Source organism: Anomaloglossus baeobatrachus, chromosome 1 (genome assembly GCF_048569485.1).
Source record: "Anomaloglossus baeobatrachus isolate aAnoBae1 chromosome 1, aAnoBae1.hap1, whole genome shotgun sequence".
Taxonomy (NCBI): domain Eukaryota; kingdom Metazoa; phylum Chordata; class Amphibia; order Anura; family Aromobatidae; genus Anomaloglossus; species Anomaloglossus baeobatrachus.
Window position 1 is genome coordinate 615,821,636 of NC_134353.1, and position 27,118 is coordinate 615,848,753.

General features: G+C 44.6%; 1 protein-coding gene and 1 long non-coding RNA gene across 2 annotated transcripts in view; both read left to right on the forward strand.

Annotated features, from left to right (window-relative positions):
• Positions 1 to 6,983, forward strand: part of HABP4 (hyaluronan binding protein 4) — an 82,454-nt gene extending 75,471 nt beyond the window's left edge. Inside the window, exons 8-9 of the mRNA XM_075340500.1 lie at positions 3,026 to 3,199; positions 6,425 to 6,983. Coding sequence (XP_075196615.1) covers positions 3,026 to 3,199; positions 6,425 to 6,481 — 231 coding nt within the window. The 3' untranslated portion in view covers positions 6,482 to 6,983. The remainder of the gene's footprint in view (positions 1 to 3,025; positions 3,200 to 6,424) is intronic.
• A 4,881-nt stretch (positions 6,984 to 11,864) lies between these two features.
• Positions 11,865 to 26,324, forward strand: LOC142296647 (uncharacterized). The gene is made up of 2 exons (XR_012751665.1): positions 11,865 to 12,107; positions 25,841 to 26,324. It is a non-coding gene; the product is annotated as an uncharacterized LOC142296647 (long non-coding RNA).
• Positions 26,325 to 27,118: the final 794 nt, after the last annotated feature.

The window sequence follows — 27,118 nt, forward strand, 5'->3', positions numbered from 1 at the left end:
TTTGGGCGAAATTTCTGCTGACAGGTTCCCTTTAAAACGTGATCCTAAAATTAGCAATGTGGAAATGGATAGGAAAATGTTAAACTGACAAAATATTTGGGTAAATTAGCTCAATAAGAAACATGAAGGCAGATTCCCTTTAACAATCTGGCAGCAGTTTAAATTCTTAAACACTGGCTCCACTTGATATTACTTTTCCTCTGTTCTACCCCTGGTTTTTGCTACAAATACTGAACTTGTGAATATGGCCCTATGCTGAGCTGCAGGCGCACATAGAGCGAAACATAAGAAACCTTAATTATGAGGTGCATAACGTGCTGGCAGCAGTTTAAAAGGGAATCTGTCCTCAGGTTTCCGATTATTAAAGGAACTTTATTCCTTCACTACATCAGACATGTACGGTGCAGTGGGAGGGGAGTTCCAGCAAATGGACATCGTGTACAATTGTGCTGGCTAGCAGCAATCGTGGGCGTTTAACCCCTCTGTCACAATAGTGATCACGGCGCCACAATGAACATGCATCCCACAAGATGCACACCTGGTAGTATTCTCCAGAAATCACATACTAAGTGGGAACAGTACAGGCAATAAGAGAGAAAAGAGAGACTGGACTATGCTCTTGTGTTAAACTATGATATTGTGTTTAACTGTGCACTTAAAATGCAGCCCTTGCTCTGCTCAGCAACCCTCACTTCGGAGTCACTGCAACTTAGTTCTTCCATTCTACTACTGTTTAACAAAGAGCACGGTACCTACAGTCAAATATTGTGGAGGTTTGTTTTAGGATTATTTTGCTGCCTCTGGCACTGTGTGCCTTGCCTGTGTGCAAGGCATCATGATATCTGAATATTACCAGAGGATTTAGGGTCACAATAGTGTTTAGTGTCAGAAAGCTTGGTTTGTGTCTTAGGTCATGGGTCCTCCAGCAGGCAAATGACCACAAACCTACTTCAAGAAGCCCCCATAAATGGATGGAAACAAAATGCTGGAAAGTTCTTAATTGACCAGGAATTATTCCGGTTGTAGATCCAATTGAACACTTGAGGAGAGATCTTAAAATTCCTCTTGGGAGTTTGCACCCTTCAAATAGGAGAGACCTAGAGAGGAGTGCAATAGTGGTCCAAAATTCCAGTTGAGAGGTGTAAGAGGCTTGTTGATGGTTATAGGAAGCAATTCATTTCAGTTCTTTATTAGAGAAGATGTGTAATCAAATATTAAGTTGAGGGTGCCAAAAATGTTGTCCGGCACAATTTTGGGGTTTTGGGAAATTGTCCAATTTGCCTTTTTTTTTTTTTCTCCCCTCTTTTGTGGTGTTCCAATACACACATAGGAAATAAACTTGTGTATAACAATGTATAACTGCATGATTTCGGGGAGAAATGCTTCATTTTCTGAAACAATTTCAAGTGTTCCACCATTTTTGGCTATGACTGTATAGAGCTTCAACGTACTGAGAAATTTTCAAAACAAATTGTATGGTACATTTTTTGTTACCCTTGTGAAAATAAAATTTGGGGCGAAGCATATTTGTAGGAAATTCAATATTTATTTATTTTCTTTTTTTAATTTTCATGCCCCATTGTTCTAAAATTGTGTGATACACCTGGGGGTTCAAGGTGCTCACCACACATCCAGATAAATTCCTTGAGGGATCTTTTTGCCAACATGAGCTCAAGACGGGGAGGGGGGGGGGAAGTAGTTCTACTATTTGGGCACTGTCTGGGTCTGTCCAAAAATGACATGGCGTCCTCTATAGATTCCAGCCAATTTTGTGTTCCAAAAGTGAAATGGTGCTCCTTCCCTTCCGAGCCCTGCCGTGTGCCCACAGTATTTTTCAACCACATATCTGCATCCTCAAGAGAAATTGAACCATACAATTTGTTGTGAAATTTTTCCAGTTACCCTTGTGAAAATAAAAAATGTGGAGCTTAAGTAATATTTTTATTTTTTATTTCCACATTACTTTAATTCATGTGAAGCACCTAAAGGGTTAATAAACTTCTTGAATGTGACTTTGAGCACTTTAAGGGGTGCAGTTCTTAAAATGGTGTCACTTTTCCTCATTTTCTGTCATGTAGGTCATTATATAGGTCACAAGTCACGTCAAATGTATGGTCCATAAAAACAAATGAGAAATTCCTGAAACTTTTAACACTTCTAAGATTTTAACGAAAGCATGGTTTAAAAAATTATGCTGATGTAAATTAGACATGTGGGAAATATTATTTATTAACTGTTAATTGCGGCATAACCCTTTAGTTTAAGGGCATACAAATTTAGAGTTTGAAAATTACAACATTTTCATCAAATTTCCTATTTTATCACATTCGCAAAATATATCCTACTAAGTTTACCAATAACAACGAAGTACAATGTCACAGTAAAAAACTAAAACACTGGGATTTGCTGAAGGGTTCCAGAGTTATATCCTTAAAGTGAGTGGTCAGATTTGAGAAAAAAATTGGCCTGCTGATGAAGGTGAAAACACTCAGTGGTGGAGGGGTTAAAGAAAAATGTACTTGCTTATAAACTACAGTTAAGATTATTTGAGAGTTGTTGGTGTTGTGTTAAGGCCCCTTTACACACAAACTTTCTAGCGATCCCACCAGCGATCCCAACCTGGCCGGGATCGCTACAAAGTCTCTGGTGAGCTGTCAAACAGGCAAACCTGGCCAACGACGCAACAGCGATCTGGACCTGCAGAACGACCTAGCTAGTCATTGGGGACGTTTGAAAGGGAAGTCGCTAACGAAGTCGCTGTAAAGTCCCCTTTACACACTAAAACTTTGCTGCACAGCGGAAAACAAAGGACCAAAGAATGGTCATGAACGATTTGTAGCGATCAGCAACTTCACAGCAGGGGCCAGGTCGCTGATGTGTTTCATACACTGCAATGTCGCTGGGGAGGTCGCTATAACGTCACAAAACCGGTGACATTACAGCGATGTCGTTTGCGATGTTGCAGTGTGTAAAGCCACCTTTAGTTTAATGTCTGGTAATTACTTTTGCAATTTAACATCAATAGAATTTAAAGGAAGATGAAGACGACAACCATTGCAATTTCCGCAAAGCTATCAATGATATCACATCTCAGCTGGATATTAACTTTGGAAGCCTCTCTCGACCAGCACGTGGGGGAAGAGGTGGAGGTCGTGGACGTTTTAGAAGAGAAGAGGCGTTTTCTTATGATGTTTCTAATGTATGTATGGCAATTGGGATTCGCAGCAGATTTTCTTCAATGAAAAGTTTTATTTGGTCTATACTAGTCTCTTCTAGCTAAAAAACAAGTTTGGTATTAAATTAAATAATGCTTAAAAAAACAAACAAAAAAACAACCTAGATAATTAGCAGTAGATACAGATGTGTCCACTTGTCCAACCAGCTTATCTTACGTGCCATGTATCTCTAGTTATGCTGTCTAAAAATATACACTTATATACAGGGCGATCCAAAAGTAGGAGGAATAGGGTTTGTTTTATAGATGAAGTTAATTCATAGCTTATTGGAGCATGGCCAAGACAGGTGGACGCAATTTAGTGAGATCATGCTGAGCAAATTTGTAGAAAATGCAATAACTTTAGTTACTATTTAGTGATGTACATGGACTATCATACTCGAGTGCTCGGTACTTGTGATGAGCAGTTGATGCTCGAATGCGCGCAACTAAAGTACCTGCGTATAATGAAAGTCAATTGGGGAACTCTAGCATTTTCCTGCAAACTCATCCAGAAAAATGCTTGAATTCCTCATTGACTTCCATTATACTTGGATGCTCAGATTGGCACGACTCGAGTGCCCAACTTTATGTAACTGTCCCAGGCGATGAGCATCTCGAAATTCTAATAAAGTACTGTCTGTGTGTGTCTGTGTGTGTCTGTGTGTGTCTGTGTGTGTCTGTGTGTGTCTGTGTGTGTCTGTGTGTGTCTGTGTGTGTCTGTGTGTGTCTGTGTGTGTCTGTGTGTGTCTGTGTGTGTCTGTGTGTGTCTGTGTGTGTCTGTGTGTGTCTGTGTGTGTCTGTGTGTGTCTGTGTGTGTCTGTGTGTGTCTGTGTGTGTCTGTGTGTGTCTGTGTGTGTCTGTGTGTGTCTGTGTGTGTCTGTGTGTGTCTGTGTGTGTCTGTGTGTGTCTGTGTGTGTCTGTGTGTGTCTGTGTGTGTCTGTGTGTGTCTGTGTGTGTCTGTGTGTGTCTGTGTGTGTCTGTGTGTGTCTGTCCAGTATCACAAAAGTGAGTACACCTCTCATTTTTGTAAATATTTTATTATATCTTGTCTTAGGACAACACTGAATATATGACCCTTTGACACAATGTTATACAAGCTGCAGAATGACTACTTTACAATGTAAATTTGGTGTGCCCTCTAAATACTACAACACTGCTCTGTATAACTGTTAGATCTGCAGCAGAGAAAACATTGATTTTATCAAAATGACAGGCTCAGTAAGTGACACATTGCTGGAATCAGGGTCTCTGTCTCTACATTATGCTGCTCTCAGATGAGGGAGAAAAAAACGTGGTGACAGATTTCCCTTTAATGTCTAAACCGCTGGTAAGAAAAGTGAGAACATCCCTAAGTGAAAATAGTCAAATTGTGCCCAATAAGCCATTTCACTTCTCCAGTGTCATGTAACTCATTAGTGTTACACTGTCTCTGTTGTGAATGGGAGCAGGTGTGTTAAATTTGGTGGTGTTGTTCACTCTCTCATACTGGTCACTGGAAATTCAACATGAAACCTCATGGCATAGAATTTTGAGGATCTAAATAGAATTGCTGCTCTACATAAAGATGGTCTAGGCTAGAAGATCGCAAATACCCTAAAACTGAGCTGCAGCATGGTGGCCATGATAGAGGTTTAATAAGCCATGATCTACTCAAAACAAATCTCACCATAATCAACCAAAGGATTTGAGTGCACATGCTGAGTGTAATTTCCAAAGGTTGTTCTTTCAAAATGGATGTATGAGTTTTGCAAACATTGGGGTGGGGGTCAGCCTGTGCGTGCTTAGACCATACACTACATCAAATTGGTCAGCATGGCTGTTGTCCCAGAAGGAAGCCTCTTCTGAGCAACATGCACAAGAAAGCCCACAATTTGCTGAAAACAAGCAGTAGACTAAGGACATGGATTACTGTAACCATGTCCTGTGGTCTGGTGAGACAAAGATACACTTGACACCATCTTAACTAAATTAAGTTTGTGGCTGCAACCAGGAGAGGAGTACAAAGATAAATGTCTTGCCTACAGTCAAGCATAGTGGGAGTATCATGGTTTGGAAATGCATGAGTGCTGCCAGCTGTGGGAAGTTGCAGTTCATTGAGGGAACCATGAATGCCAACCTGAAATATGACATACTGAGGCAGAGCATGACACCCCTCCCATTGAAAACTGGGTTGCATGGCTGTATTTCAACATAACGACCCCAAACAAACTTCCAAGATAACCACTGCCTTGCTAAAGAAAATGAGGATAAGGTGCTGGAATGTCCAAGCATTTCTTCAGACCTAAACCCTATTGAGCATCTTTGGTCCCTTCTCAAACAAAGTGGAGGAGCACAAGGTCTCAAACATCCACCAGCTCTGTGATGTCTTCATAGAGGAATGGAAGAGGATTCCAGTGGCTCCTGTGAAGCTCTAGTGAACTCCATGCCCAAGAGTTAAGGCAGTGCTTGGAAATAATAGCCACAGAATATACTCACACTTTGGGCCAAATTGGCCACTTTAGAGTGAATGAGAATTGTAAAGGCCCATGAACACTGCTTTTTTTTTTTTTCGGTGCAGATTTAAATCTGCAGCAGGTGAATTCTTTCAGTGTTTTGCTGCAGACGTGCCCATACTAAAGAATGGGAATAATCTGCACCAAAAAAGCGTGTATTTGCCACTGCACTTTTCTTTTCAAGAGATGTGGAAATGGAGAAAATTCTGCACCAAATACTTTGCTTGTGCTCAGGGTTCCCCAACTCCAGTCCTCGAGGGCCGCAAACAGTGCATGTTTTCAGGATTTCCTTAGCATTGCATGGGTGTTGGAATAATCAGCTGTGCAGGTGATTCAATTATCACATGTGCAATACTAAGGAAATCCTGAAAACATGCACTGTTGGCGGCCCTTGAGGACTGGAATTGGGGACCCATGGCTCATAGCCTTAGTGTATAATAAGTTACCTGACAATATAAAAAAATCCATGGAAAAAAATGCAGATCTTGCACCCGCAAATCTGGAAAGAAAGTCCACAAAGTACAGCATAAGAATCTCCTCAATACATGGGGTGAATCTCCTGTTGAGATTTTGTAGATCTTTACATTGTTCTGTGCAAAATATGTTTGAAAGTACCCAGAACCATATAATTCTAATTTGTGTTAAACTGTGTGGTTTTAATGTCTGTACCAAATCTTACAAATTTTTGTTTTTACACCCCCTCACTTCGGTTTAGGTGCCTACGATTGACTTGGACCCAGATGATCCTGATGCTTTCCCAGCTCTGATTTAACCTGACAAGTTTTTGGCTTCTTCTGCATCTTAGAATTGCACTTTACCAAAGGCAAATGAAACAATTGTGTGTGGGGGTTGTCTACAGGATTTTTTTTCTCTTGCTGGTGATCAAAGTACTGAACTTTCATGTTTAGAAGATGATGAAGAGATGCATAGCGATTCTTGCCTGTAGTTCTAGTCTTTTTAGGACGTCCGCCTTGTCTCTGGCACATATTTTACTTCAGTTTGGTTTTCCAAGGAGACCCAAATGTTACTAATATCTGTAGAGAATGGTGGGACTTTGGATAAAGGACGGCTGCTTTCCTTCAGTGCAATGGAATAAAGGTTATATTTTACACTGAAGTTTGAAGCAAAATTAAAGATACTGATTGTACAATTTGGATTGTGCATCTATATTCTGGATTAGGTCTGTAAAGTCTTGGATAAGTGCAAGGATCAAAATGCTATCACTTATTGGGTATTTGATGAATTTACTGTTTAAATAAATGAAAGATGCAATAAAATGGAAAGTGTTACATTCTTGTTCATGTGTCTTTTGTCGGTCACTGCATGTATCACGATTACCTGAGCTGCAACTCTTCTCTCCAAGGTATTTTCTTTCCCTGTAAGCTTTTCTTCTTGCTAAAATTTATATATATATATTATATTATATTATATTATATTATATTATATTATATTATATTATATTATATTATATTATATTATATTATATTATATTATATTATATTATATTATATTATATTATTTTTGTTTTGGGTTTTTCTTTTATACGCTGATTAATGTTGCTTTTTAGTTTAATCTGGTCTTTTTTTTATGTATAAGCTCAATACATTCATTCATTAGAACTTTTTATATTTTATGAATGGTCTGTATTGAATATTATAAAGGTTGTAGACTACTCAGACAATCCTTTCTTGATCCCAATGTTTCCCCCAACAAAACACCTATAATCTCCTCTGTTCTTGGCGCCGTTCCAACTGTCAGCACTCTCTCCCCCAGGGCTCACATCACCTTGTAACACAAGCCCTACAGCCAGTCGACTTGGTGGTGGTGATTCAGGAGGTAACTGTACTGGAAGGAGGGGGGGGGAGGAGAAAGACCTGGCAACCCTTTAACTATATTTTTCTGTATATATGAGCAAGCTACTGCAGAACTCTCTTGGACATTATGCACGCTATTTGGGGTTGTCGTTGCTCCCTAATGCCATGAAAGGGAATCTGTCAGCAGGTTTTTGCCACCTAATCTGAGAGCAGCATAATTTAGGGGCAGAGATCCTGATTCCAGTGGTGTCACTTACTGGTCTGCTTAGTGTAGTTTTGATAAAATCACTGTTTAATAAACAGTAGATTAGTGGACTACTTGGCCTGCTGCCAGGAAGTCAAGCATATTCATGAGCTCTGTATAACTGCTATATCTGCAGCAGAGAAAACATTGATTTTATCAAAGTGATAGCAATCTCTATAGGGATCCAAGGTTTTTGTTATGGGAACATCACAAAAAAAGTTGCATTCTTTTTCTTAATAGCTGTTTAACTTCGCTGGTAATAGCCATGGAAATGAACAACTATTTGTAGTTGGCCAGACTGTCAACTGGAGCCAATCTATACTTAGGACAGTGGGAAGGAAGCCACTTAATGAATTGGCTGCTGCTGGACAACTTAAGGCCCCGTCACACTAAGCAACATCGCTAGCAACATCGCTGCTAACGAACAACTTTTGTGACGTAGCAGCGATGTTGCTAGTGATGTTGCTGTGTGTGACATCCAGCAACAACCTGGCCCCTGCTGTGAGGTCGTTGGTTGTTGCTGAATGTCCTGGGCCATTTTTTAGTTGTTGCTGTCCTGCTGTGAAGCACAGATCGCTGTGTGTGACAGCGAGACAGCAACAACTAAATGTGCAGGCAGCAGGAGCCGGCTTCTGCAGAGGCTGGTAAGCAATGTAAACATCGGGTAACCAAGAAGCCCTGTCCTTGGTTACCCGATATTTACCTTCGATACCAGCCTCCGCCGCTCTCACTGCCTGTGCTGCCGGCTCCTGCTCTGTGCACATGTAGCTAGCTGCAGGACACATTGGGTTAATTAACCTGATGTGTGCTGTAAGTAGGGAGCCAGCGCTAAGCATTGTGCGCTGCTCCCTGCTCTGTGCACATTTAGCTGCAGCACACATCAGGTAATTAACCCGATGTGTGCTGTAACTAGGAGAGCAAGGAGCCAGCGCTAAGCATTGTGCGCTGCTCCCTGCTCTGTGCACATTTAGCTGCAGCACACATCAGGTAATTAACCCGATGTGTGCTGTAGCTAGGAGAGCAAGGAGCCAGCGCTCAGTGTGCGCTGCTCCCTGCTCTCTGCACGTGTAGCTCCGTGCAGTGGTAACCAAGGTAAATATCGGGTTGGTTACCGATATTTACCTTAGTTACCAAGCGCAGCATCTTCCACGCGGCGCTGGGGGCTGGTCACTGGTTGCTGGTGAGCTCATCAGCAACTCGTGTAGCCACGCTCCAGCGATCCCTGCCAGGTCAGGTTGCTGGTGGGATCGCTGGAGCGTCGCAGTGTGACAGCTCACCAGCAACCTCCTAGCAACTTACCAGCGATCCCTATCATTGTTGGGATCGCTGGTAAGTTGCTTAGTGTGACGGTACCTTTAGAATAGATCCTCATTTAAATATTTGGGTGTAATGGTGAGCATGATTGAGTAGATCTGGTCGAACTCGCAAAAAACTATGATCGGCGGGTCCCTGATAAATTTAAAAAAAACCAAACAAACAAAAATCCCCCCCGATCCGCTACGGAATCCCGGTACCCATATAAGTCTGTGGGGACCAGAATCTGGAGATTTAAAATGTTGGCGGAAGGGATAGGGGGTAGGAGCACGTGCAGTGTACTCACTGAGGGTGTCATGGCGGCACACTCCTTCTGGCTCACTCTCCCTTCTGGAGCCGACAATTGAATATTCACTGCTTTGCCCGCCCACCGGCAGGTGTAATTGATTGTGTCGCGGGAGGGGACGCTGCGCTCAACCACTGCTCGGGTTCGGCTGCTGCTGCTTCGCTCAGTGGCTCGAGCGGTGGGCTGGATCCCGGGGCCTCGAGCGGCGCTCCTCGCCCGTGAGTGAAAAGGGGGATGGTTTTGGGGATTTATTGTCCGTGACGCCACCCACTGTTGTGGTGAGGTTGTGACACTACTGCTGCTCTGGACGGGGGTCCCGGGAGCGATGACCGGGAGCAGCTTGGATGTTGTTCTTCCCCTCTGTGGGTAGGGGGGTTGGTTGTCCCAGGGCCCGGTAAGGGAGGGATGGCAGGTGGGTTACGGGGCCTGGTGAGGTGCGGGGGCAGCGCGGTGCCGCACGGCACGGTGGTACTCACTCAGCCAATGACTAATGCAAAGTCTCCGGTAAAACAAACGGCTGGATGGACGGGTCCCACAGACGGCTCCGGTCGTTCTTCTCCCGGTAGGTTGGTGGTGACTGCCTTTCCCTGCACCTGTGTTAAGTTCTCGGTTCTGATGGCTTCCCACCGGTAACCCGCTCCCCAGCTTGGATAGATGCTGAGGGAGCCCCTTTTGCCCACAGGCTCTGACCCTGGGAACTGTAGCCTTGGCGGTGACTGTATTTCCCTTCACGGTTTGAGCTGTTGCCTTCAATCGGGTCTTGACTGCTGGGAAACCCCGGAGGTTCCCTTCACTAACTGATTTGACCGGTTTTACGGCGACTCCTAGCTTGGTTGGGGTCCGTAAGTCCTGCTGAATGGTGCTGGATTCTCTTCGTTTCCCGATCTGGTACCGGCGGGCCACCGCCCGTCCCTGGTCCTTACGGTTCACGTCAATCAGCCTCTCCTGCAGACGGTCACCACCGTCTGCCAACCTTGCTGTCAAGTGCCCGGGCCACGCACCCGGACACTGTCAGTCTCCTCTACTACCACCTCACTCCTCAACTCCTCAAACTCCAAACTAAACTCAACTGCCTTCCTTTTCTCGCCTCCAGGACTGTGAACTCCTCGGTGGGTGGGGCCAACCACCTGGCTCCACCCCCTGGTGTGGACATCAGCCCCTGGAGGGAGGCAACAAGGATTTTTGTTTGACCTCGATGTGCCTAGCCGGGGTGTGGGGTGTGTTGCAGTTTGTGACGTCCTGGCTTGTCCAGGGCACCACAATTGCAGTTAGACGCACCCCCACCCTGAGTGACCATGTCAGCTGACTGCAACCAAACACAGGTGCCAGGACAGCCGGTGGGTGGAGAAAGCAGTGCAAAGGTCTGCAGGTCAGTATGGTGGTATAAAAATAAATGAATAAAACAATTGACACAGGGTCCCCCATATTCTGATGCCAGCACAGATAAAGCCCCATGGCTGCAGCCCACAGCTGTTGGGTTTTATCTGTGCTGTGTATCAAAATAAGGCCACAGTCACCCATGGGAGGGACTCTCATCACATCACCTGGCATGGCGTGCAGGTACATAGAAGCACATGCGGACGACCCTCTCTTGTCAGAAGAGTGTGCGGCTGTGCCGGGTGATACGTTGCGAGACTCGTGTGAGTCTGGCATGACATCACCCGGCATGGCCTGCCGCTCTCCGAACATGAGTGTACAGGTACATAGTAACACAACGGTCAACCTGCTCCTGTTAGTGTGCGGCTGTGCTGGGTGAGGCAATGCGAGACTCCGACCTAAGAAACCGCATGTGGCTTTATTTTATTTTTATTAAATAAAGAAAAGTGTGGTCCCCCAATTTTGATACCCAGCCAAAATAAAGCCAGCTGCTGGCTGGTATTCTCAGTCTGCAGCTGCAAGGTATTCCTGCATCTATTAGATGTGACAATCCCGGTGCTTGACTGGCTCTTCTTGTTGCCCTGATGCGGTATCAATCGGGGTACTAGCAGGGGTTAATAGTGTACAGCTGCTACTAAACCCTAGGTTAGTGATGGAACAGGCATTTGAGATACCTGCATCACAACCTGTAATGAAAGTAGACAAGCACACAGAAGAAAAATCCTTTTATTTGGAATAAAATACAAAGCACACCTTCTTTCTCTAGTCACCTTCCATGACAGCATAGGAGGTTGCCTTTCCATATCCTAATAGGGACAGGAAGTACAGGAGGTAAAAAGGACCCTCCCATTAGCCAGTGAATTCCTGTCCCCATGGGGCATGGAGAAGTTTTTGGGGTTTTTTTCTTCTCACTGTGTTGGCCTGCGAACTACAGTGTACTTTTTTTTTTTTTTATATATATATATACACAGCCGGGCAGTGTTGGTTGGGCTCCTCCTCCTACTGCTTCTGCTCACTTTTGGTGGGGGACCTGCTGCTCCAGTCTTCTGGACTCCCTCTGGGGCAATGTGTGCTGTGTTCTCCCTGGCCGGTGACCTCCATGAGCCCGCCGGCTGCCTCCTGTGCGCGTGCTGTACTGCGTGTTCCGGAAGTGTTGCCTGGGGTGGGATTTCTGGGTCACGCGCTTCCCCTGGCTAAGGCGCTTCACTTCCGGGTGGGATCCGGTGGGGACAGTCCTGGACATGCCAACGCTTGCAGCGGCCTGTCCTGGGCCTGGTGCGGGAGGCTGGGAACAAATTTCTGACACTGAAGGGCAGGCCTTTTACATAAAGGCTGCCCTGAAGACATCTGAACCACGGGAAAGGTAACTTTGCTGACATGTCTGACAGAGCCCAGTCTTCCCCCTGCTGCAGTAAGGCTGGTTTCACAGATCTGGTATTTTGCTGGAAGCGGGATCTGGCAGAAGTGCAGTTATGTTAATTTACAATGGAAAAGCGACACTATGCGGACACATGCTTCATATACAACCGCATGTGTCTGCATGGTGTTGCACTTCTATTGTAAATGAATGTAACTGTACTGCATTACTGCCGGATCCAACTTCCGGCAAAATACCAGAGATGTGAAACCACCCCAAGTCTGAGGTGGGTGGGTCTCTTATGCCAGATGTGTAGGCTGTAACTGATGGTTCCCTTGTACTATGTTTTTTTGTTTTGTTTTTTTTCCTTCTTCTAGGAAGACTGGGAAAAACTAACAAATGCCCAGTTTGTGCAGAAAAAACTCACTATGGTTTGGGATAAAAAGCTCTGTCAGAGTTGCACGGATCAGATTGTTAGGGCTAAACAGCCTTCCCTGGTGGATGAGTTGAGGTCCATAGTGAAGCAGGAGATACTAGCCTCCCTCCCTACTAGAGATGTTCGAGGTTCGCCAATTTCATGTTCGAGTGATTTTGGGGGGTGTTCGAGTCGTTTGACGAACTTGAACGATTTGCTAAAAGTTCGGCAGTTAGAGAACGGTTCGATCACCAAAAACGTGTTTTTTTTTGTTTGTTTTTTTTACAGCTACGTGTGCAGGGAGCCATCGCTGGCAGCCTGCGGTAAGCTGGTAACCAGGGTAAATATTGGGTATCCAAGCAAAGCGCTTTGCTTAGTAACCCAATGTGTACCCTGGCTACATGTGCAAAAATTCCCGAAAAAGCCGCACAGAAGCACTTCCGTGTGACTTCCATCAGATGCCGCTGCAGTCTGTGTCCCGCTCCAGCCCCAGCCCCGCGGCTGCCCGCTCAGCAGTGTCCACAGCTGCCTGCACTGTACGGTGTCCGCAGCTGCCCACACTTCAGTGTCAGCATATGCCCGCACTGTAGTGTGTCTGCAGCTGCCCACACTGCAGTGTCAACAGCTGCGGGGATGACAAGCGCTGCCGTCAGGAGATTAGTAAAGTTCCTTACCTGCGGTGATGAAGTCCTGCCCTCCTGACGTCAGCGCTGTCACTGTCTTCCATGGCCGCTGCTTGTCACATCTCCTTTTGCTGCCGACCCGAGACTGTCACTAGCGGTTATGTCACAGGCTCCCGTTATACTTTGTTTGTAAAGGCGGCGGTCATTGAACTCAGTGACACCGCTGATGTCAGGAGTGCAGCGATCACCGCAGGTAATGTACCTCGCTAACCACCTAACAGCAGCGCTAGTCATGCCCTGCAGTGACAGTGCTGACGTCAGGAGTGCAGGAGATCGTCACAGCAGGTAATGATCTCATCTAACCTCCTGACAGCAGTACTCGTCATGCCCTGCAGTGACCTGGGCTGACCTATTGATGTTGGCTCAGGTCACTGCACTGCTCTCCCAGCAAATATGGAACATTCTGTTCTTCATTGACTGGGACATTGACTATGGTATGGATCGTTGTGGGACCTACTTGGATTACACCGGACCTGGATTTGTTTTGTTTTTCTTTCTAATAAATTGGTGAAAGAGGGAATGTGTTGAGGAGTGGTTTTTCAATTTTTCAAATAAAAATGTTTGTGGTCTTATTATTTTTTTTTTTTTTTTTTTTTATATATTACTGACTGGGTTGGTGATGGTGGGTATTTGATAGACGCCATGACATCACAAACTGTTGGGCTTGATGTCAGGTGACCTTACAGCTAGAATCAACCCCATTTATTACCCCGTTTGCCACCGCACCAGGGCACGGGATGAGCTGGGGTGAAGGGCCAGGATTGGCGCATCTAGTGGATGTGCCACTTCTGGGGCGCCTGCTATTTTTAGGCTGTGAAGGGCCAATAACTGGCCCTTCCCACCCTGAGAATACCAGACCACAACCATCCGCTTTACCTTGGCTGGTGATCCAATTTGGGGGGACCCTACTTTTTTTTTTTTGTAATTATTATTTATAAAATAATTCTAAAAAAAAGAGCCTGGGGTGACCTCTACATTAGATCACCAATTACGGTAAAGCTGCCAGCTGTGGTTTTCAGGCTACAGCCGTTTGCTTTACCCATGGTATGGTATCCCCACGTAATTTTTTTTTTTACATAAAAAAAAAATAAAATTAATGGGCTTCCCTGTATTCTGATTGCCAGCCAAGGTAACGCCAGGCAGATGGGGGTGGCAACCAGTAGCGGTCTGCTTTATCTGCGCTGAGAATCAACACCGCAGAGCGCTACGTAATTTTTTTTAAATGTATTTTTACAGTACTGTGATGTCAGGCAATCAAAATACAGGGAAGCCCTTTTTTTTCTTTTCTTATATGGACTCTCGCTGCATTTTTTGTATTGCTAGCGAAGGGTAATTCAAGCAGCTACTGGCTGCAAACCCCCCACTGCTTGGTGTTACCTTCACTGGCAATAGAAAATCCAGGGAAGCATTTTTGTTTTTTTTTGCCAAAAAACTAAAAAAAAAAAAAAAGACGTACGCTTCGCCATATTTTTGCATGCTATCCAGGTACAGCAGGCAGGTACGGGCTGCCCCCAACCCCCAGCTGTCTATTTGTACCCGGCTGGGAACTAAAAAATATAGGGAAGCCCTTTTAATTATTTCATGAATTTCATAAAAACATTAAAAAAAAAAAAAAAAGACATGGGCTTCGCCCCATTTTTGTGTCCAGCCAGGTGCAACTAGGCAGCTGGGGATTGGAATCCGCAGCACAGGTTAGCCCGAGGTTTCTGGGCCCCTCTGCTGCGAATTGAAGTCTGCAGCCGCCCCAGAAAATAGCGCTTTCATAGAAGCGCCATCATCTGGCGCTGTATCCAATTCTTCCAGCAGCCGTGAAGCCGGGTGGCTTGCTGGGTAATAATGAGTTAATACTAGCTTTGTTTTACTATCTAGTATTAAGCCAGAGATTCTTAATGTCAGGCAAGTTTGACCCGGCCATTAAGAATCTCCAATAAAGGGTTAAAAAAAAAAGACACCACACAGAGAAAAAATACTTTAATAGAAATAAATACACAGACACACTTAGAGACTGCATGTTTAATACTCCCTGTCAGCCCTCCACGATCCTGGTCTTCTGTCTTCTTTCTCCGTCAACCCATGCAGCTCTGCTACATCAGACAGAACTGCATGGGAGGAAGACGTTGCTGCTTCCCGTGCAGTCTAATCACTCAGTGAGAGTGAGCAGAGGCTGCGGGCTGTAAGCAGTGACGTCACCGCTGACAGGCGGGTTGTCATAGCAACGGTGCTCCGATCGCGTGATTCCCGATGCCGCTATTCACTGGCTGTGGCAGCTACTCCTTGCATGTGGGCTGACTGTAAAGAGTGCCCACATGCAGGAACGGGGAAGCCCACCATGTGCCAGAGCATCTCGCCGGTACACGGAGATGCACAAATCCGCGTACCGGAGAGATGCACTGACAGGAACTAGCGTGACGTGTAGCCATGTGACCAGTCTGTAGCCAATGAGATAATACACGTGACTGGTCACATGGCTATTTTGACGTCACGGAAGATTCTATCATCAGTGCTGGTTACCGGGAGGACGCAGCGATTATCGGAAGGAAAAGTGGCGGGAGACAGAGTACAGGACACGTCGCGGGGACTTGTAAGTGTAATGGCAATGTTTATTAACTGTATGTGTATATGTATAATGTGTTTTTATGTGTGTGTGTGCCTCCCATTGTTTTCAATGGGGTTCGAATGGTTCGTCGAACGGAGCCTCTGTTCGACGAACCGAACTCGAACGCTAGGAGGGTGGCTCATCTCTACTCTCTACATCTGGTCTTTTTCCCCTCAGAAGAGGAAGCTCCAAACACCCCCTTTCAGATTGAGGAGGATCTTGATTCAGCTTCTGATGGGCCTGATGAGGCCTTGTCCTCCGGGCGGACTGAACTGCAAACATTCCTATTCTCCTCTGACTATTTTGGGAGATATCATTAGGGCAGTTCGGAGCACTATGGGCTTGAAAGAGGAGCAAGTTCTTCCTTCGATCCAAGATGAATTGTTTGCTGGCCTGAAATCGACCAAACAAGTCGGCTTTCCGGTCCATGCCAACATCTTGAATCTTGTTTCTAAGGAATGGGAATTTCCTGAAAAACTATTCCGGAGTGATATCAGACACAGGTTTCCCTTAGAGGAAAATGAGATGCACTGGGACGTCACAAATGTGGATGTGCAGGTAGCGTGTGTGGCTAAGAAGATGGCACTCACCTTTGAGGATACTTCCCAACTTAGAGACCAGTTGGACCGCAAAATCAAAAGCTTTATGAATAGATCTTTGGAGGTGTCCTCTTCTACCATTCAGGCAAATGTTGCCTCAACTTGTGTCTCCAGGTCCCTGCTCAAATGGCTTGACCAGTTGGAATCACATGTTTCTCAGGGTACGCCTACGGATGCGCTGCTAGATTCCCTTCCCTTGCTCAGGAAGGCAACCAGTTTTCTGGCGGATGCGTCCGTAGAATCAATTGGCCTGGCAGCCAGGACTTCTGTGTTGTCCAACTCCGCCAGACGGGCATTGTGGCTGAAAGTGTGGAGTGGGGACTTCACTTCAAAAATGAGGCTCTGCTCGCTCCTCTTTAAAGGCGACTTGGTTGTTGGCCCAGCGCTGGATGAGTTGGAGCAGTTTTAGCATAAAACAGCTGCAAAACAAAGCCAAATATTGTACCTGTATTTGCTGTAAGTCTGCTACAAGTATACGTTTCCAGTGACTGTAATTTTTTTTCCGGCAGGTTCTTCCGGAGCAATCCCCCCCACCCAAGGAAATAGCTTTTTCATCCCTCTATGCCTCAGACCTTCCAGCCGAAGGGGAAAGGGAAGTTGGGTCGGTGGGGCTACCAAAAGGGTAGAGGGAAAAATATCCTCATCCATTCCCAGCAGCATGTCAAACAGTGATTCTGTTCTGGTGAAGGTGGTGACTCTCGGACTTTCTTCCACAATAACAGACTATCACCAGCGGCCGGTGGGTGCTAAATGTCATATAAGAGGGTCTCCTAATAGAATTCATGTCTTCCCCTCCACCAGGCCTCCGAGTCACTGCCCTGTCCTCATAGGGTGCCCAGGATCTCCTGTACTCAAAGTTACAGGGGTTACTACATTCAAATGTCATTTCCACGGTTCCAAGTAAGGAAGACTGGGTAGGCCACTACTCCCGCCTCTTCTTGGTCAGAAAGCCGTCTGGAGACACCCATATTGTAATCAGTCTGAAATGTCTCAACCATCAGGTTCAATACCGTTGTTTCAAGATGGAGTCAATAAAATCGGCGATTCCATTGATACGGCTGCACCACCAAATGGCTACGAATGACTTGAAAGATGCCTACTGCCATGTGTCCATTCATCCTCGGCACAGGAAGTACCCCAAATTTGCAATTCTGTACAAGGGGGAAGTCCTTCACTTTCATTTCAATGTACTTCCCTTCTGGATATCCTCGGCCCCAAGGGTTTTCTCAAAAATCAGGACAGAGGTAGTTCCCTTCCTAAGGGTTCAAGGCATCTATCTGGTGCCATATTTGGACGACTTCCTTCTCATTGTTTCCTCCACTCAGACCTCAGGAGCCATGTGAAGTCTTTGAACATCCTTCAATCTTTGGGCTTGATCCCCAATCTCCAAAAGTCTCAGCTGCAACCCTCTTCCATACGACGAATTCTCGGGGTGCTGTTAGACTCTGACAAGCAGGCATCCTTTCTCCCAGAAGACCATAGGTTGAGCCTCCTCTCCAAGATATCGGCTGTACATTGGCAAGCATTTCCCACCCTTCGAGCAGCTATGTCAGCTCTGGGATCAATAACGTCCCGCATTCCGTCACTCATGTGGGCACAAGCTCACTCTCATTGTCTTCAGGATCATATCCTGTCACATTGGGACAGATTCTCTGTGTCCTTGAACAAAAGATTTCGCCTGTCGGGGAATGTCACCTCCTGCCCTCCTGGCAGGTCAAGATCTCGTCAGGGGATTTCACATTATAGTCTATTCTGACTGTCACCACGGTGGTGCATCTCTGCCATCAGGGCAGTACAAGATCCGGCACCCTGAAGTCGATGTCCTCCCGGATTTTCCTCTGGGCAGAGAAATTACTGCTCTCTCCGCAGTACACCTAAAAGTGTCCTTGAATCTTCAAGCGGACTTCCTAAGTTGCCAAGATGTTCACCCAGGAGAGTGGAGCCAGGAACAAGCAGTGTTCTGCTCACTGGTGGCAAGGTGGGGTACTCCGGAGATCAACCTGTTTGTGTCAAATGGGAATAGAAAGGTTGCAACAGTCTTCTCCCTGAACCCACGGGACGACGCAGTACGGGTGGACGCCTTCTGCCGCGACTGGTCCTTTTGTCTGGCCTACGCCATCCCACCTATCTCTCTTCTGGCAAGAACCCTGAGGAAGATCAGGGAGGATGTAGACCCAACTATCCTAGTAGCTCCTCTGTGACTGAAGAGGAGTTGGTACAACTTGAGCATGGCTCTCAAAGTCAAGGGCCCGATCCTCCTGAGTCCAGACCCCAGCTTACTATCCCAGGGTCCGCTATTCCACCAGGATCCTCAAAGGCTCAAGTTCGCTGCCTGGCTTCTGAGGCCCAGGTGTTAAGGGCCCAGGGCCTTTCTGAAAAAGTTGTGGCTACTTTGCAAAAAAAAAACCCCTAAACCGGTTACTAAAGATATCTACAATAAGATCTACATGAGATTCTTCTCCTGGTGTGGTTCTCGTCCACCTGACATATCTCAAATACTAGACTTCCTCCAGAATGGAATGGACTTGGGTCTTAAGCCCAGCACACTGAAAGTGCAGGTTTCGGCTCTCAGTTCTGTCTTTGATGAGGATCTGGCAAGTCATCGCTGGATCCGCCAATTTATGGTGTTTGCTAGTAGAATTTGTCCACGACAAAGTCCTAACACCCTCCTGGGACCTCAATGTGGTCCTGACTGGGCTTTCTCGGTCTCCTTTTGAACCTCTGTCATCCTGTAGTATACGGTCTCTCTCTCACAAGGCTGCATTTCTTGTTGCAATTATTTCTGCTCGGAGAGTCAGGGAGCTTCAAGCCTTATCCATCCAGGAACCATACTTGACCATCAGAAATGACAGCATTGTCTTTCAGTTGGACCCTTCATTCCTTCCCAAGGTTGTCTCGGATTTCCATCGCTCCCAATCCATCGTTCTTCCTTCCTTCTGTCAGCATCCTCAGACTCCAGGGGAGGAAGTATTCCATTCTTTGGATGTTCGCAGGATGGTGTTACACTACCCAGACCTGACGGCGCCTTGGTGTATTGATCACAACCTATTCATCCAACCCTTCGGACAGAATAAGGGCAAAAAGGTGGCTAAAACCACTATAGCCAACTGGATCATGTGAGCCATTAAAGAAGCCTATCTCAACCAGCATCTGTCACCACTGACTGGATTTACTGCACATTCTACCAGATCTACCTCTGTCTTCTGGGCTGAATGGGCAGGGGCTTCTCCCCGAGCAGATCTGCAAGTCAGCTACCTGGTCTTCCCTACATACTTTCATGAAGCATTATTGCCTGGACCTGGATTCCAAAAAGGATTTGGCTTTTGGCAGGAAAGTCCTACAGGCTGTAGTCCCCCCTAGGTATTAATTCATTGGTATTCCTCCTATGCTATCATAGAAGGTGACTAGAGAAATAAGTATTATTCTTATTGTTAATTCGGTTTCTAGAAACTTTCCATGACAGCACTTAATTCCCTCCCTATTCTTCGATATTTCCGAGAATGTGTTACATGCTACTCATGTGCTATGGGTTCTTTGTAAGACCCTGGCTAATGGGAGGTGGGAGGGTCCTTTTTATGCTCTCTTGGAAAGGCAACCTCTTATGTTCTCATGAAAGGTTCCTAGAAACCGAATTAACGGTAAGAATAATTCTTATTTCACTACTTTATTAACCCCAAACACCCCTCCAGGTCCGGCGTAATCCACACTAGATCCCCCGCCGCTTCCATCTCTGCTACATCTCACAGCAAGTGGCCATAGAACAAGACCGCCAGTTGTGAATTCAGACCATGACAAAGTTGGAATGAGCGATGACTGTAGTCATACACTGTCACAGGCTGGGGGAGCGTCTGACTGCAACCATTCACAGACGGCAGGTGGGCGGGGAAAGCACGGAAGGCTGTGTGTATACGATGAGCTTATTGTGCAGTACAGGAAGTGAATGCACAATCTGGAAGCAGTTTGCCGCCATGACACAGTCTCCTTAAGTATAAAACACTTGCTTAATTCTTGTTTTCTTTATTTTTCCTTTAATTTCCCCAGTGCCGGATCCGGATCGTACACCCAGAATTCCAGACCCAGGTCCGGCACCCTGGCATCTTTGAAACCGCGCTGATCCAGACATTTACAGTCCAGGTCTGCTCAGCCGTAATTATGAGACCTTCAACATTTGCCCATTCCTAACCAAATTTCAAGCCAAAATAACGGCTTGTTGTCAGCTACCATTAACATTTGTGGGGAGAGCAATCTGATTAAGATGATTCTTATGTCTCAGATATTCTATTTATTGTATAATGCACTGCTATGGCTTCCTTTACAACTTTTCTATAAACTAAAGAGTATTTTTAGGGCCCTGATATGGAGAAATGATACACCAATAAAATGACATAAGTGTTGCAGTGACCCAAAAAGAATGGAGGCCTGGCTATTCCAGATCTGCTAATTTTATCTCTTCCTAGTTGCAGCATCCTAGAGGCTAGGGCAACCCAGTGCTTCCCTCTTAAGCAGCTAGAATGATGTGGCACATTTTAGGGATAATAAATCTGGTGGAAGCCTTGGAGGGTTTGAAGCTATGGTGGGTTTTGGAGCTGTGGTGCAACACGGGCGACTATTGAGGGTATTAAAATATTTGGTTTAAAGTCAAATAAATAATGGGTCTTACTGAATAATCCCAGCACTCGCCCATTTGTGGTAACTCTAATTATCCAGAATTTGATAAACTGGAAGGCTTCAAGTTTTGGTAAAATAGAGGGCTCTGGCATATTTCACAACATGTCCAAAATAATTTAATTTACAACAGTTGAGGAACTTCAGAAGGAGTTAATGTCCCGAATAAAAAGTTTTATCAATACTAATAGTACAACTGAGGCGTGCCTTTACTCTTCAGAACAAACAAACCCCATTTACTCAGTTCAAGAGTGTTGCATTTTTGGACAATGTAGTTGGAGGGTTTGGCGCAAAGATTATTTTAACCATTTTAAATCTCTGATGGTGCAGGTCTACAGTAAAAGGTGTACCCTACAAGCTAAATAGGAGCAGGATGTGGGCCTAATTGTTGACGATAAATTGGAAAATCTTCAGGCAGTCCCTAAGGTATCAATGAGTGAAGCACAAAGGTTGACACAATACTACATGATTCATAGTGGATAATACTTCATATGGTGTAGAAGGCAGACATCATTGCTTATCCCTGCAGCTCAGTCTCTGCCTGAAGCTGACAGCGGGTGGACATATTCTATGAACGTGCGCTGTCACTTCAGATGTAGCAGAGCTGAAATTGTCATGGGACCTCGTGTAGGGGTTAATAAAAGGGTGAAAGGATGTTTTTTTTATTTTTTTTGTTTCAAATAAAGGATTTTTTGGTGTTTATTTCTTTTCACTTACAGATTGGTAATCTAGGACTTAGTGGCAGTTTTGAGCTGTTTTCAACCCCTTATTACCCTGATTGCCACCACAGCAGGGCAATCGGGATGAGCAAGGTAAAGTTCAGGGATTAATAATAATAATAATAATAATAATAAAAAATAAATTATATATATATATATATATATATATAATTATATAGCTCTGACAAAAATTAAAAGACTGCACTATAAAAATTGCAAAAACTGCAAAATTGTCAGGTTTTTATGATTTTTCTCTTCTCTTTATAGGTATATTTTTGAGTAAAATTTAAATTGTTTTTTTTTATTCTATCAACTACTGAAAAAAAATTGTATTTATTTTCTGAAAATGAGAGAAAGATGTTTGTTGAATTTTCTTTACCTGATTTTCAGCTTTGCCCAACTTCTGGTCATCTAAAGGGTGCTTTACACGCTGCGACATCGCTACTGCTATATCGTCGGGGTCATGTCGTTAGTGACGCACATCCGGCGCTGGTAGCAACATCGCAGCGTGTGACACTAAGGAGCGACGGATCAACGATTGCGAAATCGTTCAAAAACGGTGATCGTTGACACGTCGCTCCTTTCCTTAATATCGCTGCTGACACAGGTACGATGTTGTTCGTCATTCCTGCGGCATCACACATCGCTATGTGTGACACCACAGGAACAACTATATACGAATAAGGCTGCACATCAAACCTAGATAATAGTATAATGCCTCAAGCATATGGACAAATATTGGAATATACAATGAAAAATGCTACTTGCTAATTTGAACATGTGAATAATGAATTGCATACCTGCCATGAATATTAGGAAAAAGGAGATATTTAGCAATCGCATTGATCAATGTAACTGAGCCCCAAGGCCTCGTCAAGGCATATCTCTATATTGGGGTCCCTAGCTCTGTGACCCTAACTGTGTGTCATCTCATTGCAATTAAAAACTGCTATGGGTGGAGAGGGGTAACTAAGGACTTTCTTATATAGGAGATGGAAAAAACATGGCCGAAAGGGGCGGAGCTGTGTTCACATTCAGAAAAAAAACTACATATAACTGAATAGGATAACTGAAGTGAGCACTAATATATATATTATGAGTGCAAGCCAAAAAATTACATACTATATACGAATAAGGCTGCACATCAAACCTAGATAATAGTATAATGCCTCAAGCATATGGACAAATATTGGAATATACAATGAAAAATGCTACTTGCTAATTTGAACATGTGAATAATGAATTGCATACCTGCCATGAATATTAGGAAAAAGGAGATATTTAGCAATCGCATTGATCAATGTAACTGAGCCCCAAGGCCTCGTCAAGGCATATCTCTATATTGGGGTCCCTAGCTCTGTGACCCTAACTGTGTGTCATCTCATTGCAATTAAAAACTGCTATGGGTGGAGAGGGGTAACTAAGGACTTTCTTATATAGGAGATGGAAAAAACATGGCCGAAAGGGGCGGAGCTGTGTTCACATTCAGAAAAAAAACTAGTTGACACACAGTTAGGGTTACAGAGCTAGGGACCCCAATATAGAGATATGCCTTGACGAGGCCTTGGGGCTCAGTTACATTGATCAATGCGATTGCTAAATATCTCCTTTTTCCTAATATTCATGGCAGGTATGCAATTCATTATTCACATGTTCAAATTAGCAAGTAGCATTTTTCATTGTATATTCCAATATTTGTCCATATGCTTGAGGCATTATACTATTATCTAGGTTTGATGTGCAGCCTTATTCGTATATAGTATGTAATTTTTTGGCTTGCACTCATAATATATATATTAGTGCTCACTTCAGTTATCCTATTCAGTTATATGTAGTTTTTTTTCTGAATGTGAACACAGCTCCGCCCCTTTCGGCCATGTTTTTTCCATCTCCTATATAAGAAAGTCCTTAGTTACCCCTCTCCACCCATAGCAGTTTTTAATTGCAATGAGATGACACACAGTTAGGGTCACAGAGCTAGGGACCCCAATATAGAGATATGCCTTGACGAGGCCTTGGGGCTCAGTTACATTGATCAATGCGATTGCTAAATATCTCCTTTTTCCTAATATTCATGGCAGGTATGCAATTCATTATTCACATGTTCAAATTAGCAAGTAGCATTTTTCATTGTATATTCCAATATTTGTCCATATGCTTGAGGCATTATACTATTATCTAGGTTTGATGTGCAGCCTTATTCGTATATAGTATGTAATTTTTTGGCTTGCACTCATAATATATATATTAGTGCTCACTTCAGTTATCCTATTCAACCACAGGAACAACGACCATCTCCTTACCTGCGTCGACCGGCAATGCGGAAGGAAGGAGGTGGGCAGGATGTTACGTCCCGCTCATCTCCGCCCCTCCGCTTCTATTTGCCAGCCGCTTAGTGACGCCGCAGTAACGTCGCTATGACACCGATTGCACCTCCCCCTTGAGGGAGGGATTGTTCGGCGGTCACAGCGACGTCGCTGCACAGGTATGTGCGTGTGACGCTGCCGTAGCGACAATGTTCACTACGGCAGCGAGCACCAAATGTCGCACGAACGACGAGGACGGGTGCTATCACACTCGACATCGCTAGCGATGTCGCAGCATGTAAAGCACCTTTAATGGTTAGACGGAGACCTGGAAATTCGTACAAATGTGGTGGAGGATTGGTGATGATCTGGGGAAGGCTGAAATTGGGCAGGTTAATCTTTGCGATGGACGTATGAATCGAGCCACATACAAGATTATCCTGGAAAAACAGTTGCTTCCTTCTGCTCAGGCAATGTTCCTAAACTCTGAGGACAGGTTTTTCTAGCAAGACAGTGCGCCATGCAACACAGCTAGGTCAATCAGTGTGTGAATGAAGGACCACTACATCAAAATCCTGTCATGTCCAGCCCAATCTCCAGATCTGAACCCCATTGAAAACCTCTGGAATGTAATCAAGAGAAAGATGGATAGTCCCAAGCCATCAAACAAAAAAAAACTGCTTACATTTTTGCGCCAGCAGTAGCATAAGGCCACCTAAAAGCAGTGTGAAAGACTAGTGGAAAGCATGCCAAGACACATGAAAGCTGTGATTAAAAATCATGGTGTCATGGTTCCACCTCCCCGTCCACATGGCTAGGAACAGAGCCTTTTCTCGGGCCTCACTTCTGGAGCTTGGATGCTTTAATTCTGTCATCTCTGGTGAACCAGCACCGGCTATAAGCTTAGCACCGCTTTGCCTGTGATTGCTGGTCCCTGTAAGTGTTTCCTGATCCGTCATTCCCCTGTGCTCTGTCTGTGTTCTGTCCCACCTCCTTCCTTCCCACAATAGCCCCAGTCGTTCCCCCTTCTCCTACCTCCCCACTCGGTTGCTTCCTCTGGTACTGACCTCAGCATGACCTCAACCCCACTTTTGCGCGTTCCTCCAGTATTCTTTCTCACCGTACTGTGTATGACCTGGCCTGCCTGACCATCCCTCGCATGCCCTGTGGCCTCTGTATTCTGGCAGACTCTGCAGGGAAGTGCTCCAGCACACACTGTGTGTCCAGCTCCATGCTGATTCAGCTCTGTGTAGTCTATTTTCCTGAAAGTCTCCAGCTCCCCCTGGTAGTTGCCTGACACATGGTTATTCCACAAAATATTGATTTCTGAACTCTTCCTAAGTTAAAACATTAATATTGTTGTTTCTAAATATTTATGAACTTGTTTTTTTTTGCATTGTTTGAGGTTTGAAAGCACTGCATTTTTTTTGTTATTTTGACCATTTCTCATTTTCAGAAAATAAATACATTTTTTGCTTGAAAGTTCGAAGACATGTCAGTAGTTTACTCAAAAATATACCTATAAAGAGAGAAAAAAGAAAAACTGAAAATTTGGAAGTGTTTTTTGCGAGAGATATATATATATATATATATATATATATAATGTTTTTTTCTCAAATACCGTCCTCTCTGCATGCCAAGTCCCCTTTCTTCTCTCCCTCACAAATTTTACTCTTCTCTATATAATCTACTCTATCCCTTTGCAATTTTTAATTCTAGGTTTAAGTACTTAATCTCGCCATACTCATTGTTGCAGGCTCCGCCTAAAGAATAAGGGCGATTCCTTTGGAAAGCGTCAAAGCACAGTCTGGTACGACACCGTGGCACCCCTGTGACGTCACATGCTGAAGCCATCTCGAATCACCCGCGCTTGTCTGAGGCAACGCTGCAAGCCGGAGCGTCCTCCTTCCTTGCAGGGCATATCGAGCAGACCAGATCAGATGCAGGATCCCTGATCTGTATTGGATTCCTTGTTTTCCGGGCTACTTCTCTCCAGGCAGCCTTGGGTTAACAACAAGACTTTATACCGGCATTGTAAGTGCTCCCGCAGCAGAGCTTTGAATCACCCTGTTTTTTCCAGCTGTGGAACATTGACTTTTCAAACCTGGCAGTGCAGGCCATTACTCATTTAAGTTTTTAGGACTTCTGTTTTTAACCTATGTGGGCATCACACTGCAACTATTATTGGTTTTATTTTCCCTATTACTTTTAAGAATCATTAAAAGTACTATTTTAGCATACATGTATGATTTAAGAATTTTCTGCATTATATGCAATTTGCTAGTTCCTATTACCCTATAGCGGAAACTGGATAAACATTTAGCTGGGATGATTTAGGAAAGCCTGCACTTGCAGGGGGTTGGACCCGATGGCCCTTGAGGCCCCTTCTAACTCTATCATTCTATGATTCTATGATAGGCACCCTTAAATCTGAGGATACTTACATATATGGTATCCAACTGTATGTGTACTTGGGGAGTGTGGTATTGTTAATGTTATATCCTTAAGTTCTGGGATTATTGCATGTAATGGATGCGACAATCCTGGGCGGCTGTGGGTTGCTATTTTTAGGCTGGGAACCAGCTTCCAGCAGTTGGCTTTATCATGGCTGGATATCAAAATTGAGACGGGACGACGACGACCGTAAGCAGCTTTTTAAAATTATTTACATTTAAAAACAAAAAATAAATAAATACATGCGGCTCTTCTTATTTTGATACACTGCCAAGATGATGTGTACCATAAACAAATCCAGGCTGTGTGTGATTGCGCTTCCATAGGAGGCCAGAGCAGGGTGATCCTTTTTAAAAATTATTTATTGATGTTCACATAATCCACATACAACGCGTTTCGGCTAGCAAGCCTTCTTCAGGTATAATATTGCTTATATTGATGATGTGTACGGCTGAGGGCTGCAGGCTGTAGCAGTATGCTTGATCATGGCTGGGTATCAGAATATGGGGGGATTCTACACCAATTTTTTTATTTTTACACCAATCTAGACACAGACAGTGTGTACAGCTGCACAGTGACT